This window comes from Babylonia areolata, chromosome 13 (genome assembly GCF_041734735.1).
Source record: "Babylonia areolata isolate BAREFJ2019XMU chromosome 13, ASM4173473v1, whole genome shotgun sequence".
Classification (NCBI taxonomy): domain Eukaryota; kingdom Metazoa; phylum Mollusca; class Gastropoda; order Neogastropoda; family Buccinidae; genus Babylonia; species Babylonia areolata.
The window spans coordinates 38,726,949-38,748,566 of NC_134888.1; the positions used below are offsets into that span (position 1 = coordinate 38,726,949).

A 21,618-nucleotide genomic window follows, 5' to 3' on the forward strand; every position below is an offset into this window, starting at 1 on the left:
TCCATTCAGCCCCTTCAGCGCATACAAAACTCTGCTGCCCGACTCGTCCTCAGAAAGAAAAGATCTGAGCACATCACTCCTCTTTTGCAACATCTCCACTGGCTCCCTGTCTCACACCGAATAAAGTACAAGATCAGCACTCTATGTTATAGATGCATTCACAAAACTGCCCCTTCCTATCTCTGCGGCTGCCTTCACCTCTACACTCCATCTCGCTCACTACGATCGGCCTCGGATCCACTCTGTTTACGCATACCCAGATTCAAACACTCGACTATTGGCCGCCGTTCTTTCTCTGTTTCTGGACCTTGCGATTGGAATGAACTTCCTTTTTCGCTTCGTCAAGTCTCCACACTCAGTTCTTTCAAGTCTGGCCTTAAAACCCACCTCTTCCCAAAATAGCCTCCCTTGCCTGCCCTTCCTTGTCTTTAGTTTCTGCAGTATTAGAGTTATGCATGCGTGTGAATGACTGGTGCGAAAGCGCTTTGATTTGTCTCTGCACAAGATCCAGCGCTATATAAATACCATTATTATTATTATTTATTAGTACCATGGAGAAGACATCCCAGGACGTACTGAGTGCATGGACACTGGAGCCAAGGGACACAGTGACGGTATGTGCCCAAACATTCAGTCACGAAGTAATCCGGAGTTTTCCGTTCACACTATGGACATGTCCGATCTACACCACTTAAGGACAAAGAGCAAGCGGGGACATTCTGCCTAATCTAAAATTGTAAATAGATTCAGTGAACTGTGCTTGCGATAGCATCGGCTGTGAACGCCAAGCCCCGATGTTATCATGTGCTTGCGTGATGGGTAAGGTCTCCGCGAGGATCAGTGATCTGTCCCTTCACTTTGTGCATGGTATGATCGTGCTCATGACTGCCGCCTGCTGTTATCCACTGTCTGCCTGACGAAAGGTTCGTCTCTCTGTTTCTGTGTGGCTCTTTACCTGTAGGTTTGTTGTTTATGTCGGAATGCCAGACAGGAATTGCAAAATGATTATATTCGGACGTGGAGTAAAGTATCCTTAAAAAATAATAAAACCTTTTTTCATAGAAACTTCAAAACTAATTTTGCAGATGATTAAGGATAAAAAAAATCTACCTGACAGTTACATCTTGTCATGAATCCAAGTCAGGTGTAGCAGTCACAAATTACTAAACGTGAATGACAGATGTCATGATATTGGAGATCTTGAAAACCAGTTTTCTTGTGTAACTGAAGACTAGTTCCATTTGATTATGAAATGTCCCATTTTGGAGATCTTCCAAATCAGTTTTCTTATGTAATTGAAGACGAGTTCCTTTTGATTATGGAGTGTCTCATTTTGGAGATCTTCCAAATCAGTTTTCTTATGTAATTGAAGACGAGTTCCTTTTGATTATGGAGTGTCTCATTTTGGAGATCTTCCAAATCAGTTTTCTTCTCGTTGGTCAGGTTGTCCATGCATAACATGTGGTTGCGTTGTACCACCGTCATGCGCCACACCAGTACGTCTGTCTTCGGCATTGGTTTTTTGCAGGAGTTTCCCTCTTGTAGGTATAGGTGATCAGGTGATCTGCCGGCCAAGACTGAAGAGCATCACCTGCCCTTGTTTGTCCTCAGGGTTGACTCCCGAAGCCTTTCCCTTAAGAGGGGGTATATAGCTACAAGGCAGGGAAGGTTTGGAATCAGGGTTTTCCTCCCCTTAATGAACTGCCTCCCAAAGCTGACGAGCACTATCTACCCGAAGTAACTGATTTCAAGGCGCCAGTTGCTCGCCTTCGCCCCTTTTTACTTATCAGTGGAAACTGCTCCGCCACGTGAAGGCCAAGAGCTGGGCTTTGGCTGAGAGAGGCTACTTTAGACACACACCTTGGGAGGATTTTACAGAGTAGTGAGAGCTAATTATCCTCACTGCTCGTCCCCGGCATAACAGCCCCGAGAAACCGAAATCAGTTTTGAGTTTTGGCAATTATTTGAGAGCAGGAAGGGGGGTATGTTTAAAAATGGGAGAAAATATTATTATCCAAATGGGAACATTTACAGTATTGTATGGTCGTTTATTTATCCGCTTTATCACACATTTCATAGGGTTGATAACTATTGCTTAAGTTGTAATTCTCATGCAGAATATTTTTCACGTTTGCTTTCTTGAACAGTTTCCCTACTTTCTAGAATATATTAACACTTTAAAGGACCATTGTTTCTTTACAGGAGATTTTAATTTTCACTTTGATAAACCCTCAAATGCCATCACTGCAAAACTAATAAACCTTGTAGACTGTGTCTCTGTCTCAAGCCATTTCTACACCAACCCATCGTCAAGGCAACATCCTTGACTGGGTTGCCTTTTTTCTGTTTCTTCTTCTTTTTTTTAAATTTATTTTTTAAATAGAAAATACGACAGTTTTATACAGTCCCCTTCCATTGACAACACTTTGTCCTCACATCACTTCACTGTGCAAACGCAACTGAATCTTTCCAAACCCCCTCCTGTCCCAGTATTTGTTGAAGCCAGAAACATAACTTCTATTAACATTCACTGTGTTTAAGTCTCATATGTAGTCCAGACAAAGTTCCCTTTAAAGCTTTGTTCCCCTGCTGTCAGATGACATGACACTTGACATACACATCAACCACATTTGTAGGTAAGCATATGCAGCACTCCGACAAATCAGTTCCATTCGCCAGTATCTAACCACAGAAACCACAGTGACATTGGTTTGTTCTTTTGTCCTATCTGGATTAGATTATGGAAATGCTCTTCTTGCCGGCTGCCCCAAACACTGTATTGACAAACTTCAAAAAGTTCAAAACTCTGCAGCACGACTCACACTCAAGGCTAGGAAATGTCAGCACATCACCCCCCGTCCCCTACTCGCTTCCCTTTACTGGCTCCCCATTCAAGCACGAATTCAGTACAAACTCTCAGTCCCCTTTGTCACAATTTCTTCACTGGATCTTGTCCCCTCTATCTTTCAGATCTACTTTCTGTCTATTCACCATCCAGACAACTCCGTTCTTCAAATGACATGCGCACTCTGTCAATTCCAAGAATTCGCACAAAAACTTATGGTGAACGTTCCTTTTCTTTTGTTGCACCAAAACAATGGAATTCACTGCCCTCACACATTCGTCACAGCCCAACACCCGCATTCAAGAGAGCACTCAAAACACATCTTTTCAATGTGTATCTCTCTAAGTGGAGCTTTTCCACCTGTAATTGCTTGGTGATGTGATTTGATCGCTGGACACGCTCTTGGAGTTGATTGCGTGCATTTGTGATGATTTTTTAGTGTGCTTCAGTGATGCCTGGTTCCTGGTACATGTTTTTCACTTCGGTAAATATGAAATGTTTTTATCTTACTGTGATTTTGGGCCTATGTGATCTGAGACTATGATACTGTCTGTGATGATTTTATATTATATATGTGTGTGTACATGTGTGTGTATGTACATAATTATATGTGTATATATATGTATATATATATGACGCAGTACGCGAAAATCCGGCTTAAGTCGCAGTTTATCATTTTTTTAACTTTTGTATACCTTCTAAAAGTTTGAAAATCAAAGATTAAGATAGAAAAAAACAGAATCTGTCATAGTTCTTTTTCTGTGATTTTTTTCTAAGTTCGTGTGCCCGAGGAGTAGAAATGGAGAAATTGTCTCTTGAAAAAACACATATTTGAATATATACAGACGGTTCTGTTCTAGAAAATCAGTTTGCTGGTTCTGGATATGTAATTCCTGCTTTGAAAATTGAAAAAGTCATATCATATTGGAAAGGGGCTTCTCAATTTTTACAGCTGAATTGATTGCCATCCTTATGGCATTAACATATCTAATTGATGAGCCCCTAAACTCGATTACTGTTTTATTTTGTGTCGATTCAAAATCAGTTCTGCAGTATATTAAATCAGGTTGTACAAACATTAATTATAACATTTTTAAATAAGATTTTTGATTCACTGTGTTCAACTGAGAGGAACTAATATTGGAATGTGCTGGATTCCCTCACACTGTGGGCTTTTCTTTAATGAACGTGCAGATCATCTTGCAAAGCTTGGAGCTAAAAACGCTTTAAATGCAATAGAACTTCCTCATCGTTTATCATCATCTGAAATGGGTAATATTGTTGAAAGAAATATGCAAAATTCCTTTCTGTCTTTAGAAGTTAACACTTCTGCCTTATTAAATGCTAAAAGAACTGGCAGGGCTGTTAAGAGCATGACATTTAGGTTATTACTAAATGCCCCATACACAAACTATTGTGAAAATATTGAATGCATTTGCAAGGGACGTTTAACAGTAGAGCACGTTTTAACCCGCTGTTTAGTAATGAAACCTTTTTTGCCTCCAGAAATTACGGAACACGTGTTAACAGTTTCAAATGTAACATTTTTTATTAAAAAAAAGTTATATATTTCAAACTGTTCTTAAGTTAGCTAGTTATGTGTTAAAAAGTCCAGTTGGTTGTTTATTGTAGGTCCCCACATGAACCTCTTTTCAAAAACTAATCTGCAGAAGTAGTGCATACAATATTTGATTATTTTTCCTAATCCCGCTTCCCCCGTCCCGCCTCTCACACACACCCTTCCAATATTATGTTTTTTCTTTCTCCAGTCACTTACACTCACCCTCTCCATTTTAGATTTTGTACTCTATCTTTTCCACATTCTGTTCTCTCTCTGTCTGTCTGTCTGTCTCTCTATCTCTCTCTCTTCCTTTCTTTGTCCACTCCCCATTGCCCCCCCACCCCCCACCCCTCAACCACCCGCCTTTTCATTCGAATATACAGAAATGTCAATTTCTAATTAATACTGACAATCATCATTATGATAGGAATGATAATCCAAATAATAATAATAATATTTATTTTCAGTCTAATATCATCATCTTAAATGAACAGACTATAAATAAATAAACGAACGAACACATACACACACACATACATGCATAACAGATATGAAACCAAACATGCAGTTTCACAGATATGAAAGCACAATCAATTACACATAAACGTACATGACCACCAACACACACACACACACACACACACACACACACACACACACAGACACAGACACACACTACCCTGTACCCCCACCCTCCTCCACACACCCATTTCTAGGCTACATATCGCAGCTTCAACGGCACACTCACACCCACACACCCACACAAGTTTCAAGTTTTAATTAATTATCCTTTCACTCCTATTGGAGTATGGAGGATTGCTGCGAAATAATCTTTTCATGCCCAAAACAAAAATTTCCAAATACACAACAATGTCACATAAAAGTTGAGAAAACACAAATGTCTTTTAACTCCAAAAGTGTAGCTAGGCAACATTCGCAAATCTAATCATCTTACTTACAGCTAAAATGACTTTTTTTTTGCCTCCTTTGAGCATATTACAAAAATTAAAAACCGATTTTTGCGACAAATAAGTTTTAGGAACATATCTATTTCGTAACTGATCACAGTTGGGACATTCCATTATAAAATGAAACTCATCCCCAATCACAGACATGTTACAAACCTTACAAGGTCGTAACTCTCGTGGTATGCCTTTGTGTCTCCCTGTTTCTATTTCCAGCTTATGATTACTACTTCGAAATCTGAAGAAGCTGATAACGTAATTATCGGGGATTTTACTTATATATTTTTCTCTACCAAATCCACTTTATAGATTTTCGATAAAACAAACATTTACTACTCGCCTCTAGAGCATGTCTCCATAGATTTTGAAAACTATCTCTCAAAGCAGTGTTGACATTCTTTGAGAAAGATTCCCTCTCGAAGAAGAATTGAGCATCCCAAACACAGTCATACCCTGTTTCTATTAACATTTGTCTCCTGCAACTCATCCATTTTGAAGAATAAATACCACTTCGATATAAATCAAGTAATATCAAATATATTTTCCCAGAATATTTTTCTGTGTTTGACATCACTAAGCTGGTCCAAATATCGAACTAATCTCATTTTCACTAACACACTAATTGGATAAATACCACTTTCTTCATAAACAATTTGGGTTACAGTATTCCTGTTCAGTTTGAACAAGCATTTCAAAAATTTCAATTATAATTTTTCAAGTATATCTACATGTTCATAACCCCATATTTCTGCACCATACAACAAATAGGAACAATCAGACTAGTACATGTCCAGAACGATATGTAAAGGTAAATCTTGATTTCTGGCTGACTGAAGTAACGAAAACATAGCTTTTTTAACCTTTTTTTTTTTTTTTTTTTTTTTTTTTTTAGCTTTGTAAAAAGTTCCGTTTCTACTAAATTCGATACCAAGATATTTAAAAGAATCGACAACATCCAAACATGCATCACCAAACTTAAAAACAGGCTTTAGCTTGTTTGTAAAATAAAATATAATCACTTTTTTTTCCATTAACCACTAGTTTCCAATTTAAACAATATTTGTGAAAAACATTGAGGGACTGTTGTAATCCTCCTTTCGTCTCCGAAAGTAAAATCGTGTCATCTGCATACAACAGTACAAACAATCGCATGTGACTATCTAAGTCTGAAATGTTAAACATTCAAAAAAAAGATCAACAGATGGACTCTTCTGCTCAGTCAAATACGACTCTAAATCATTGAGATACAGAGAAAAAAGCAAAGGCGAGAGATTTTCTCCTTGTCGTACACCCTTACAAATGCTAAAGAAATCAGATTTTTCACCATTTAAAAACACACATGACTAAATTCTATCATACATGTTCATTATGACACGCAAAATTTTACCATTCACGCCTTCATGAACAAGTTTTTGCTACAACCCACTTCTCAAAACTGAATGAAAGGCTTTTTTAAAATCAACAAAAGCACAATAAAATTTCTTCTTTTTCATGGAGAAAATATCAATTAGTGATTTCAAAACAAATCCTCCTGTCTAAATCCTGCTTGGGCCCCTGAAAGTATATTGTTTACATTTGATATAATCAGTCAGTCTAGCATTTAACACTGTAGTGAATAGTTTTCCAACACAGCTGAGCAAAGCTATACACCTATAATTATCATAGTCAAGTGTATCACCTTTGCCTTTATACAATGGCAGTATCAAGCCGGATACCCATTTTTCTGGTACAGCACCTTCGTCCAGTACCTTGTTAAATAATTTACAATATGTTTCTGTCAGCAAAGGAACGCTGTTAATGATATATTCGTTACGAACACACACACACACACACACTTACTTGTACAAGCACACACACATTCGCCCATATCCCCCACCCACAACCCCACACACATATATACAAATGCACACCCGCACGTTCCAATATTCCGTTGCTCCCACAGTGTAGACATGCATACACACACATACCTCATCCTCTACACACACACACACACACACACACACACACACACACACACACATAATCAGCTGATGTGAAATCAGCCTGAAACATAGACTCAATGATTAGCCTCTACGGCCTGGAGCGAAGCCCAAATCCACTGAATGTTACAACTGAAGTGACGATCATGTCGTTTGTATGCAGCATTGCCAACAGCTCCAGCGTTTTGACAAGGATGGAGATCCTGTGTGAAAGTGGTTGAGGGAGTGAGTGCGTGCGTGTGTGGGCGCGCTCATGTACATATGTGTGCGCGTTTGTGTGTTTTGTGCATGCAAGTGTACACAAGTGTCAGGAGAGATATGTGTACGTGTGTGTGTGTGAGGGGAGGTGGGAGTGCGGGGGGAGGTGGGGTAGAGGATGAGGTATGTGAGTGTATGCATGCCTACACTGTGGGAGCAACAGGATATTGGAACGTATATATATCTATATATCTATATATATATCTTTGTATGTACGTGTGTGGGGTTGGAGGTGGGAGATATGGGCGTATGTGTGTGTGCTTGTACAAGTAAGTGTTCATCTCTGTGAGTGTGTGTTTGTGTGTGTGTGTGTGTGTGCCGTGGAAGCTGCGATACGTAGACTAGAAATGAGTGTGTGGAGGAGGGGGTAGAGGAGGTGCAAGGTAATGTGTGTGTGTGTGTGTGTGTGTGTGTGTGTGTGTGTGTGTGTGTGTGTTGGAGCTCATGTACGTTTATATGTATTTGACTGTGCTTTCATATGTGCTTGTACAAGTAAGTGTTCATCTCTGTGAGTGTGTGTTTGTGTATGTGTGTGTGTGTGTGTGTGTGTGTGTGTGTGTGTGCCGTGGAAGCTGCGATACGTAGACTAGAAATGAGTGTGTGGAGGAGGGGGGTAGAGGAGGTGCACGGTAATGCGTGAGTGTGTGTGTGTGTGTGTGTGTGTGTGTGTGTGTGTGTTGGAGCTCATGTACGTTTATATGTATTTGACTGTGCTTTCATATATGTGAAACTGCATGTTTGGTGCATTTCTGTTATGCATGTGTGGGCGAATGTGTGAATGTGTGTCTTCATATTTTACATTTATTCGCTTATTTATCACCATTGTTGTCTTATTTATTTATTTATGTTTTATTATTATCATTTTATTAGTATTACTAATATTATTACTACTACTTTTTTCTATATTATAATTATTATTTATTTATTTATTTATTTATGCAAGCTTATCTATTATTTATTCCCCCGTTTTTTTGTTTTTTTTTGTTTTTTGTTTGTTTTTTTCTCAAGGCCTGACTACGTTGGGTTACGCTGCTGGTCAGGCATCTGCTTGGCAGATGTGGTGTAGCGTATATGGTTTTGTCCGAACGCAGTGACGCCTCCTTGAGCTACTGAAACTGAAACTGAAACTGTGCATGCTCGCATGTTTACGTGTGCGTATGTGCCCTTGTGTATGTGTGTGTGCCCACGTGTACGTGTGCAGTTTAAGAAAATGTTTGCCGTGGGCAAATCCGCACGCTCCTGAACACAAGAAAATGTTGTATTGTTCGGCGTGGAAATGCATTTTTCATCCGCCAGTTACAAATTATCGAAAGAAATGGGCTTGCCCGGAGTGACTGCCGAAAATATTTCACAAGAATTTGCTTTGGGGAAGCCGGAAAGTCGCGATAAACAGAGGAAGTTTGAAACTGAATAAAGATTGACTTTGGGAGTTAAAGATGGGATCGTTTCGTTTGCAGCACACAACATGGTTTTGAAAAACACAAGTATCAGATGGTGAAAAAATATATATGTATCAGATTCTGTAAAGAAAGTGCCAGATAGAAATAACTACATAAGAATGAGTGTGCTTGCTTGTAAGTGTATGCCTGCTATCTGTTCACTTGTCACTCCAATCAGAACGTGTTCTCCCCAAAACACGACACTTATTAACCACACCCTTTTATTTATTATTAAGAAAGATATCAAAAGCTGTTAATCATGGCCTGGACTGGAATATAATTTTTTATGGGGGGAAACAATTTTAACTTCACCGCCTTGAATGTTCTTCAGCAGTCTCGCCAGCTCCTGGCTCCTCACTCAGCACGTCCCGATGGTCCCACCATCACGTTCATCTTCTGTGCCAATAGTTCGTCCCGATGGTCCCACCATCCAGTTCTATGAAGTCCCGTGCCCAGTCCTTGGCACCTCGGCACAAAACAAAACCCGTGGCCTGTCCCAAGCCACTAGAAACCAGCACATTTTTAGTATGTGTCAGTTCCTCAACTTTCTGGATGCAAACCCCCCTCATTTCCAGTCCCACTACAGACCATGTTTTGAATATTATTCCTAGAAACCTAAGTGGACAAACAAGACAACATAGACACCATACCTTTACATAAAAACTAAAGAGGAAATCTTCATCCAATACTGTTGACATAATTTCCAATTATCGTTGAAGCTAATATAAAAAAAATATTCGCTTGGAAAACGATGTCCATTCACCATACGAAGTAATGCAAAACACAATTACCTTAAAATGATTCCCATTCATCCCATCAGGAAATACCAAAATGTAGCTGCTTAGCTACTACACAATTCAATGTTTCAAAAAATTACCATTTCTTAGCCATCGAATAGTCTAACAAAACTTAGGACAAATTTAAGTTAACTATTATCTATTATCAACCTAACTGTATATCATCACAACACCAAGTACTGATTACCCATACAAGCTTTACAACAACATCAAATCAACCACAACATATCAATGTATCTGTAATTTAAACGCAACATAAATTATCCATTCAAATGTCCTGCTTTTACATATTATGGTCAATATCCCATCACAAAATGTAGTCAAAGTCATTTCAAACTGAGTGCAATAATTTTCAACATACCTTTACAGGCAAAAAAAAATGTCCCTAAACTGGACAGCTTCATGACACCATCTGGCAACAAATCTGCACTTCACAGCAGGACATCACATTCATAACTCATGGTATGATTACAAAAATGCACGTAAAACACGTGAAACCATTTTTCAAAAGAAACAATTTCCAATCCCCCGATATAAAAGTTGCCCTGTAAAAAGATGGATCTAGGAAAACAGTATATCAAAATAACAAATTCCAATCCCCGATATAAATGTTGCCCTGTAAAAAAATGGATCTAGGAAAATAGGATACAATTTTCCTTACAGATTCATGTCAGTACTGTTAACTGCCCCCCTCCCTTCCCTTTGTCACTTTTGATTTTGTTGTTCAGCAGGAATCGCGCATAAACCATGGCATTGCTTGTTGGCAGAAGCAAAAGAAAAGCATGGAACACATGAACTGTGTAAGCAAAGTACTAATGCTTTCTTGATGATAATGGATAACCAGTCTAAGTCCTTGAGTACATTGTTGAACAGTTTGTCGCCCTGTTGTTTGACAGAGCAATCTGCGTGTCGTCAGCATGATCAGACAAGCCCCTCCTCGCTAAAGAAAAGAAAACATTGGAAAAGACTACACCCACATCAGCAGCTCTTGAATGGCACACACAGAGAGCAGTTTATTCGAGAGAGTGCTTACATCCGGAGGGGACTGCAAAAAGGAGAGGGAAAGACCTTTGTGGACCATTCTACAAAAGCTCAAGAAACCTTATGTGAACTGATTCACTGCTCCTGTACAATGGTGTGTAGAGAAAGGTGCAAATGCTGCCAGACCAACTTAAAGTGCACATCACTGTGTACATATGGCAGGGACTGTCAAAGACTAAACATTGCTCAGTTGGAAAGAGACAACCCAACCAGTCGAGAAGGGTTTTTCAGTAACTTCAAGATACCAGCTTGATGTTTTAGTTTTTCAGTCAAGCTGAAACTATCAAAATTGTTTATTTGGCTTTACAAAGTGCACATTATGTACTTTGTGACCCCTGTAACCACACATCCGACGACATGCCAGTGAGATTCTCATCTCAAGAAACCGTCCCCCACCCCTACACTCTCATCATTCCTCCTTTTTTCCATTGTCCTTTGGTGTCTCGTGAGAGTGATGACTGAATTAACGCCCAACAACCCCGCTTTAACACTTGTTCAGAGCCATAAGTCTCTGTTACAGATCTCGTTACAATTTTTGTGATATGGCCTGGTGTCCTAATGGTAGATGTAAGCATGCAGCAACCGATCTGGTGCTGTGATTAGAAAGGACTGGTCACTTTTGTAACTTTTGTTATGAGATTGTGCCAGCCAGTCATATATCTGATCATGTGTGTTATTGGATCAGTCGTTTACAGTCAAAACCAGTTACTATAGCACAATCGAAGGGCCTTGGCTGATGGGTAAAAGCAGATTTACAAGTTTTTAAACTTCTGAGGACTGTGTTAAACATTCATTTTTTGTGCTTTTTAGTACCACAGCAAATATGATTTGAAACGAGAACTGTTTCGGTAGTTACAATAGCATGATTATGCGCAGTTACCACGAACTAATAAACTATATGTTGTTGTTCAGGCATTAGAGATAATCTTCCTGGCCTAATTATGGATTTGCTGGTCAAGGCCATCACATCTTGCTGTGACCGAATTACAGATTTAATTATCTCCTGACGTGCAGCTGATAGACTTTAAACAAAACAAATTCAATTAGATTCCAGGTAATCAGAGTGTTTATGAATATAGCTGATACAGATCTAGTGCAACACAGTATTTGTGTGAATGATCACAGGTGGTGAGATAAACAAACACACTGTTTAGAACAGTAGTCACTGTAATGCGTGTAGTGACCTAATTTCATGACTAAATCTAGCCATTTAAAGAAAGTGCTGGTAGATCTATGTGCCTCGGAATGTTCAGACAGCATCACAGTACATGCGTGAACACATATTTCCATTCAGTTGTCTCTGGCTACAAATTTTATATTTGTCTTCAAAACATTTCAAGTTAAAGGGTTTGGCGGTCACGGTTATCTGGTTTTACTGTGACCAAATTACATGTGTAGTGCTAAATCTATTAAGCAAAGTGTCTGAAACAAATAATATACATAATACAACACACTAGTGGATTGTCTGAAAATCAAAAGTGATGTTCATAGGAGACATTTAGATCTGCAGTTACAGTAATGCGACCAGTGCGTGAAGAGTAACCTACATTCATAGCTATTTGTAGCCAAACGAGGAAAGTGTCAAGATGCCTATTGCCTGTATATCTTCAGATAGAGTCACAGTTCATGCGTGCAACAGGTCATGCTTTCACGTCACAACCTAACCGTTGGGATTCGTTGAGAATTGATGCGAGTAGCTTAGCAGATGATGTTTTCGAACACGCCATATTTGTTCACTTACTTCGGGGGGTACCCGTTATGCCGCCGACCCGCTATGCCGCTATCCCGCTTTATTCCCTTTCGCTTTTCATCACATGCCCGTGAAAAGTGATATATGACAGTAGCAGTTTTCACAAATGACGTATATTATGATGTAAACACTGAATGACACTAAAACTCGCCATTTAGAGGCGGGCTCGTGCAAATGCAAACTAAATGATAAAAAATATGTATTCAGGACAAATGTAATACTTTCAATTTTCTACATTTTTAATGAGAAGCAAAACCAATAACAAGCAAAAAGAAAAAAGTGTGCTAGAAACGAATTTTAAAGGAAAGTTTCTTGTACAGATCATTTCTCCACTAGTATCTATAGCCCAAAACAAGGAAATGGCGGAAACAATCTTCCAATGTACTGCAAATGTAAAATGCCCTGGTACCGAAAGGGAATACAATCATATTACCGCAGACCCATTGTCAAACAATCTCTCTCTCTCTCTCTCTCTCTCACACACACACACATACACACACACAGACACATACCCAATCACACTCAAAAAGAAATAAAAGATCATAACAACCAATGTTTGTCCCAAACAAACTTTTTTGTGACAAAAGACAATCCGTAAACGGGTCGGCACAACGGGTCGGCGGCATAGCGGGTCGGCGGCACAACGATACGCTCCCTGACGTTGCATCGATTTTATGGACACATAGGTCCTTCGATGAATTTCCGTAAGTCACATACACCACAGAATGAAACAACATTAATTAACACATTCCACAGAAAGCCTGAACTTTCAATTTTTTTTTTTTTTTAACTTTGAGTCGGAAACTTGGCTAATTTCGAAGAATCGATGAGACCCGGCTAAAGTCGCAACTTACGGAGGGTCGCCAATAAAGCCGTTGAAAACCGACTACATTCATACGCTATCTTGATTTAGGAGGTCTAGGGGAGACGATTAATGCCTGTTCACTGCTTATTTCTATTTATGACTGCGCAGACCGGAGTTTCTCCGTCCCCGTTGCATTCAGCATGCAACTGAAATAGGGCAAAAGAGTGCAGTGTTTTTCAACATGGTTTTGACAGGCATGCACACGAAAACATTGAATATACTACAGTTCCAGGGTGTTTTGTGCAAAGATACTTGCCGACAACAAAGATAAGACTTCGACGATCATATATATATAAAAATCCCGATCTTCATAATTTTGACCCCAGCTAGTTGTTTTTGTGTACAACTAAGAATCGCTGGATGCGACTCAGTCGGTTTTTCGGATGCCGCGTGACACATATGTATGTATATGTATATGTGTGTGTGTGTGTGTGTGTGTGTGTGTGTGTGCGCGCGCGCGCGCGCGCTCTATAAGCCTGCATATTATCATTATTATCATTATTATTCTCTTCAATCACTTGATGCTGAAAAACTGTCTCATCCTTAAAGATCTTCTTGACAAATTCGCTCCATCCAATTTACGCAAGATTTCCAACTGGCCACACCCCCCCTGGTTCTATTCTGCCCAGCCCCAGCTACAGGAAACTAAGAGAGAAAGGAGAAGGGCTGAGAGGCAATGGTTGAAGACTAACTTACACGTACACAAGCAAATTTTCCAAACTGCAAATAAACTTGTCAATAGAATTATAAATAATGCAGTACCATCCTTCTTCAATACTAAGATACTTGCCTGTACCGCCTGTAAGCAGCTATTCAATATTACAAACAGTTTACTAAGTAAGGCCAAGACTTCTCCGTAACCATTATCTGCTAGTCTACCAGAACTTCCTCAGGCTTTGTGCTGACACTTTCATATCCAAGATGAAAGATATTCGTCAGTTCCCAACTCGACACTGATTCTGTGTCCCCACCTGCTTTGTACAAGTTTTCTGGATCTCCCGTTACTGCCTTCCAACCTGTGAAACAAGTGTACATGACACTATCATAAAAATAAAAAAAAACACACCAAAAAACAAACACACACACACACATAAAAAACCCAAACAAATAAACAAACAAACAAACAACAGCAACAACAACAAAATACAAACAAAAAACAAAACAACCCCCCCCCCCACCCCCCAAAAAAAAGCAGTAAAAACTTGTGAACTTGACCCCCTGCCTTTGTCCCTTCTTTCTGAATGCCTTCACATTCCACTCCCATATTTCACTTCCATCAATAACAACTCCCTATTGTCTGACACCTTTCCATCTGTGTTTAAAAATTCAGTTATCAAACCACTTCTGAAAAAAGCCACCTCTTGATCGAGAAAATCTGAAAAACTATAGACCTGTTTCTAATCTGTCTTTTCTGTTCAAAATAACTGAAAAGATTGTTCTCCTGCAACTCTCTGAACATCTCAGTAAAAACAACCTGTACTCTTCCTTGCAATCAGCTTATCGTGCTGGTCACAGCACTGAAAATGCTTTGTTGAAAATTGTCAATGACCTTCTTACAGCCCTGGACAAAAACGATGTTTCTCTTCTTTCTCTTCTTGATCTGTGAGCAGCCTTTGATACCATTGATCAAGCCATTTTGATAAACCGACTTTCCCATCCTTTTGGTGTGTCTAGCATGGCTCTCTCATGGTTCAGCTCTTACCTCTCCAACCAGAACCAGACTGTAACTGTGAACCGTCTGCACTCAAGACATGCTCCCTTAGAATTTGGTGTTCCCCAAGGATCTGACTTTCGACCAGTTCTTTTTCTACTTTATGACAACCAATTTCAGAAATTGTATCCCATCATTCTCTTTCACATCACAGTTTTTAGGATGGTAACCCAATTTACAAGTCTGGTTCAATCTCTCATCTTCCTGAGATTATCACCTGTACTCAACAATGTATTGTTTGCATAAAATCGTAGATGACAAGCAACAAACAACAGCTGAATGACGAAAACACAGAAATGATTTTTCTTGCTCTTAACATTTGCTAAATTCTGTCTCAGTCCCCCAAGCTGTCCAGTTAAATGGATGCAATGTTCCAACTTCAAAAATTGTTCGCAACCTTGGTGTTTACTTGAACCAGACTCGCAACGGAATTTTTCTTCAATCTGTCAAATCTGTTACCTTGAGTCTATTCGGCACTTTCTGTCTCAAGATACAACAAGAACCCTTGTCTGTTTCCTGGTCCTATCTGGGCTTGACTACTGTAATTCTTTGCTCGCTGGATGCCCCAGTACTTATTATTCAGACTTCAGAGAGTCCAAAACCATGTTGCACGGCTTTTTGTCTGTTCTCCCACATCTACTCATATCATTCCTCTCCTTCATTCCCTCCACTGGTTACCTGTTGAAAAAAGAATAGAGTACAAACTCTCTCTCCTGTGCTACAAATTTATGATTGGCATGTCTCCTTCTTACGTTTCAGAGCTTCTGCATTACTACTCTCTATCTCGCCGGCTCCAGTCATCAGGTGATGACCGTCTCTTAAAAATTCTATCCTACAGAATCAGATCACATAGAAAACGCACTTTCTCTTTCCAGACTTCCTCCGCATGGAATTCACTCCCGTTTCCTGTCCGTCATGCTGTTTCTTGCCCGTCTTTCAAAACCTCTTTGAAAACTCATTTGTTTCCAGTCATTCAAATCAGTGAATAACTCATTGTCTTCACTTTTATGTTTTAGCCAAGTTGATTTTTGACTCACTTGTGTAAACAAAGTGAGTCTGTGTTTTAACCCGATGTTCGGTTGTCTGTGTGTGTGTGTGTCTGTGTGTCTGTGGTAAACTTTAACATTGACATTTTCTCTGCAAATACTTTGTCAGTTGACACCAAATTAGGCATAAAAATGGGAAAAATTCAGTTCTTTCAAGTCATCTTGTCTAAAACAATATTGCACCTCTGGGATGGGCACAAAAAAGAAAGAAAAAGAAAGAAGCCTAATTATATGCAAACTGCATTTACTGTTATATTTATATTTTTTGTATTCTCTAAACTTGGCACTTTGATCTGATATTCTGACACAACAACAAGAGCAGTCATTATTATCATTTTTTGTTCAAACAGGAACTTCTTTTGCTAAGCATGGAAGTTTTATTCATTTTGCAAACGTTTTGGTGCAGATAGTAAAGAAGGGAAATTACTCTGTAATTAATGCTAGGGGACTTAGTTTGCTTTAAAGTGATCTTTCTCATCTTAAACATTACATTTTGAAATTATACTCAATACATAAAATGCTTGTGTGTTTTACTCTCAGTGTACAGGGCTTTCACTATGTTCAATCGCCCAAGTGGTCTTTTTCGGAAAATGCTAAAATCAATATGACGAGTGGACTTTACAGATCTGTTGACTGAGCCCTGAAGGTCATGGGCAAAAATCAATTGCGTACACATTCAAAGCGCGTGCTCTTATTCTTCGCGAACGCGAATGACGCCATTTTGTTTCAAGTTGTTGACCTGCCCGTTCAATCCTATATTCAATGGACAATACACGATAACATGTGATGAAAAGTTGGAGAAGGAGATGGTTAAATATTTATTCAGAGAAAGATTTGTGAACGCCTCATCACTTACTGGATTATGCCCCAAACTGCCATAAAAATATCCACAGAATCAGTCGGAATTCACGGTTAAAAATTGTAAACCATGCGAGTTAATACCCTTGAATTGACCACGATGAAACGAAAAAATTTCCAGTCTTGACTTTTCTCAAAATGAAGTCCTTTTCACTTCTTACAACAAGTACTTGTACTTGGCTCTACATGTTATTAGTTTAACAAAATATTAAATTTTCATATCAACTTTAAAACTATAAAACTATAATGAACATAAAAGAGAAATTGAATCGACCGTGTCGTACTACATTCCCGGCGGGTGTAACTAAACTTGTACATCTATCTATATCTAGTGAAAACGGCTAAATGTTGCAGTGTGATTGCGGCGATAACCATTAAAAAGAATTATTTATTGCCCTTAAAGATTTTTTGAATGCCCAAGATGCACCAGAACAATATGATTTAAACAGCGTTCTCACTGCGAATACCGCAATTGATTTATCGCCCTTTAAAACGGTATATTAAAATGTTAAATTTTAGAACGTCAGTTAAGGAGCCACGATAGTGTAATGGATAAGGCAGTTTCTTCTCACCATAACACGCGGGGTTCGAATCTGGTTAGGACTTTTTTTTTTTTTTTTTTTTTTTAAACGCGAAGCTTAAAATAACAAATACAGAACACATTTTAACGATTAGATTTTTTTTTTAAAGTGTATCACAAGTGAGTCTTGAAGGCCTTGCTTTTTTTTTAATTTTTATTTTTTAACTTCTACTATTTTTTACTATTCTAAACGTACACATGTTCATCATTGTATTTTTCATTGTAAACGCACAGGGCTTTTGTTTCAAAAGATTGGGCGTATGAAATATCTTTTTCATTATTGATCATAATGACGTCAGTGCCCCAACACATTCTCGTACTTGATTTGTGTTTCGTTCTGGTGTATCTGTGTGACAGCGTTTTTATTGTTCCGTTGCGTATGGGTGTGCGTTTGCTATTTGTGTGTGTGTGTATGTGTGTGTATACGTGTGTGTGGGAGGGCGGGGGGTAACAGGGATGTAGTGCACGCGCGCGCTCGTGTGTGTGTGTGTGTGTGTGTGTGTGTGTGTGCGCGCGCGCGCGCGCGCGTACGCCCGTGTGTGTGTGTGTGTTTGCTACTTCAGCCAGTTTGCGTTAAGTACATAGAATCCACCTCTCATCGTGAATTAACAAGCTCAATGTTAGTTCTTTTATAGGTGTGCATTTCATGATTTCGCTCAGATTTCGTTCAATCTGCAGCATCCGTCTGTTTTTCAGTTTGTTTTTCCTTAGTTTTCTTTGTTTTATCCTTTAAGACCTCTTGCTTCTTCCTGCTATATATTCAATGTTGCACTTTTCTTTCTTTTTTTGTGTGCAGACTTCAACAATCACCATTACAAACTGTTGAAAAAACTAAAGAAGGTACAACAATGTCAAGGATTTCATTACGCAGAGTGACAGTGTACACTGTAGCTTGCATTGCAAGCCTCGTAATCTGGTACGACTGGAAAGCCATCAAATCCACAATGCGCAAAGTACCTGAAACTAGAGAAGTAAGCCTTAGAACACTTTCTATTCAGTCAGAAAACGACACTCTGAGTCCAGAAGAAGTGGGAGAAATGATCATTGGCAGACTTGACGAGGAGGAAAAGGAACAAGAAGTGGACACTAACCTGAAACCTTCAGCGTTTGTCTCAGCTCAGAATCTTCAGAACGACTCACAGAAACAGAGTCCGTCTGCTTTGAACAAAACAGAGCTTGCAGCAGGGATTCCAATTGAACGCCCTTCACACTGCAATGGATGCTTTCATATTAATTTCCCCGTGCTGACAGACCGTCCAGAGTTGTGTCAAGTTCAAGGAAAGAGTACGATCGAGATCGTTTTCTTTATCACATCTTCTCCCGCTCACCGCGCACGAAGAAACGCCATTCGAAAGACGTGGGCCTCAGTCACCAAGAACAACACGTCAACACTGCGCCATGTGTTCATCCTGGGAACAACAGCAGACACCAATGTCATGCGTGCGGTTGAGAAAGAGGCACGTCAGTTTGGAGACGTGGTGATCATTGGATTCCGTGATACCTACAGAAACCTGACTTTGAAAGTCATGTCTTCTTTTCGCTGGCTGATCACCAGATGCCAGAATGCCAGGTAAGTCTTCTGCCATCCTTGTGATGGGTGCGGGTCATATGACTTCCGTTCAGGCTTACATTCAGATTACATGAGCGTTTCATCGGATTTTTTGAAGAATGCATTTTTCTTTCTTGTACTGGGGAAACTGGCTGTAGAAATACCTGTTGATACCTGTTATATATTTGTAACTCAGCAAACCGTGATTGGTTTCTAGATTGTATACTTTCATTATCTTAGCAGTCTTTTCCCCCCTCGTAAATATCCAATAAAGATATTCATTAAACCATTACCGAGAGATAAGTACATTAGTACAGCTCGGACATTTTTAATCGTTAAATTTGTTTTGGATTTTATCATATCATATCGATAGATTTTATGTACACACCAAACTTCTCCAGAAGCCAAAAGCGCGTGACTAAAACTAGAGCCAAAAAGTCACTTGAGGAGAGTGGTAAGAAACTCTAGGGAGAGCTGGACAGTACAAGGTCTTCAGAGAAGAAGCCCCCCTCAGTCAAGTGTTTCAGCCCATAACTCCTCACACGATAAGGGGACCGGGCCGCACCCAGGTCATGACTCCTGGATGCCCTTGTATTGCTGTCTTTCCCCCCCTGGTCCTCAGCATATACGAACCCGCGCCTTCAGGGTGGTCACCACTTCAGGACTGAGTCACCTTTCTGGCAGACGTTTGCACCACTGAGCCATCGTACATCTAGTTTGAGTCGGGAAATTTAATCCTTATGAAGTTTACTTTCATTCCTCCTCGACCAGATCCAGCTGGAACTCTTTTCTGCTGCTTCTGCCATTGCGTTGAGAGCCCTTGTCCTCTCTCTGCCAGAAATCGACAGCTGTTTCATGAGGCTGTAGGCAGATCTTGCACCAATCTCTATGGCGAGGCCTTTGGCTTGGAAGCCAGATTCTTTCAGGCTGCTGGCTAGACTAGCATACTTCTCGGTTTTGTAGATGTGGGCTTCATCCATTCTGCTTTCGTATGGCACAGTTAGCTCAACCAGAATCGCTTATTTCGTTGCCTTGGAGTGGAGTACTATGTCAGGTCATGCTGCTCTCTTGCTGATGATTGCCGGGTGTTTCTTCCCCTCTGGTAGGTCAACTGAGTATTGCCAAGCTTTTTTTCCCCATCAAGCAGCCATGGCAGAGTGGGCACACAGGGTCCTCTGCTTTCTCCAACTTCACCAAGTTTATATTCGAGGGAAGGAGGTCGTGCACAGCTCTTAGGATGAAGCTGATCCTCAGAGGGGCTGTGTTCCACATGTTGCTCCAGCGAAAATAAGAGAGAGAGAGAGAGAGAGAGAGAGAGAGAGAGAGAGAGAGAGCAAACATATTTTTCATGGCATTGAATCTTGATCACTGCATCGTAGGACAGAGGTGCTAAGCATGAAAGATAATCATATATTTGTGAAAGTTAGATTTATGAAAAGTCAATTATTTAGAGTTTCGGGGATATGATTCCATAACCAGCCCCCCCCCCCCCCCCCCGACTATGTAAAGCTTGATTTACATAAGATAATCGTTGTTAACTGGGGATTTATCTTTCGTGAATGTCCATGATTGTTAAAAGGAAACAACATTGTCAGAGAGGACAGAGCAATACCATTAAGAATGTATGTATGATAGTCAGTCGTGTTCGACTTAGACCATCAGAACAGCAGAGGAGGTAACTGCTGTCCCGACTATCTGGGCTAGAATTTGATTATAGTGGAGAGTGTCTTGCCCGAGTTGCATCACCACTCTCTCTCGGCCAAGAGGGTTTGGGACAGTCGGTGTTGGGTTGGTTCCCAAAGGCCAGCTAGCCCCCAAGGCTGCAGCACAAAGAGCCTGTGCAATTTACCTCCCAGTTTGAGAGTCATGGTCCTTCACAAAAGACTAAGGTGTAAATGATTTCCCATTGACTGGAGAAACCATTGATAGAACAGCTCTCACTTTGCTGTTGGCCCAGCTTTAAACGTGTGTCAATCTGTGATACATGTATAAGCTGAGTGTTGGGGACCATACCCATACCATTAAGAATACTGTGCATGAAAAGTCCTTTATTGTATAACAGTTAGCCTTGAGTTGAAAGGATATCTGTTTGCAGTCAGATTCTGTTCGTGATGCAGCTTGTCAGCAGTAAGTTGAATGGTTCTTTTTGATATATTAGAAAACTGGTTTGATAAATTAATTATTGCTTGCTGAAACCTAAAGTGTGGAAGCGTAGTCAAAACTGGATTGAATGTGTGAGTACATCTTTACTAATATTAAGTTCAGGAAATTTACCATTAAACTCAGCTGACTTAACTTTCAAGCATGTAATATTTTGGTTAGACTTTCAAAGTGTTTGGCCCAAGATAGGTTATTGTCATTTGATTATCTTATA

The 21,618-nt window shown here is 39.8% G+C and overlaps 1 protein-coding gene across 1 annotated transcript in view; it reads left to right on the forward strand.

The window, feature by feature from the left end:
• The first annotated feature begins 812 nt into the window (after window positions 1-812).
• LOC143288936 (beta-1,3-galactosyltransferase 5-like) overlaps window positions 813-21,618 on the forward strand; it is a 25,066-nt gene continuing 4,260 nt past the window's right edge. The window contains exons 1-2 of the mRNA XM_076597618.1: window positions 813-923; window positions 18,492-19,265. Coding sequence (XP_076453733.1) covers window positions 18,544-19,265 — 722 coding nt within the window. The 5' untranslated portion in view covers window positions 813-923; window positions 18,492-18,543. The remainder of the gene's footprint in view (window positions 924-18,491; window positions 19,266-21,618) is intronic.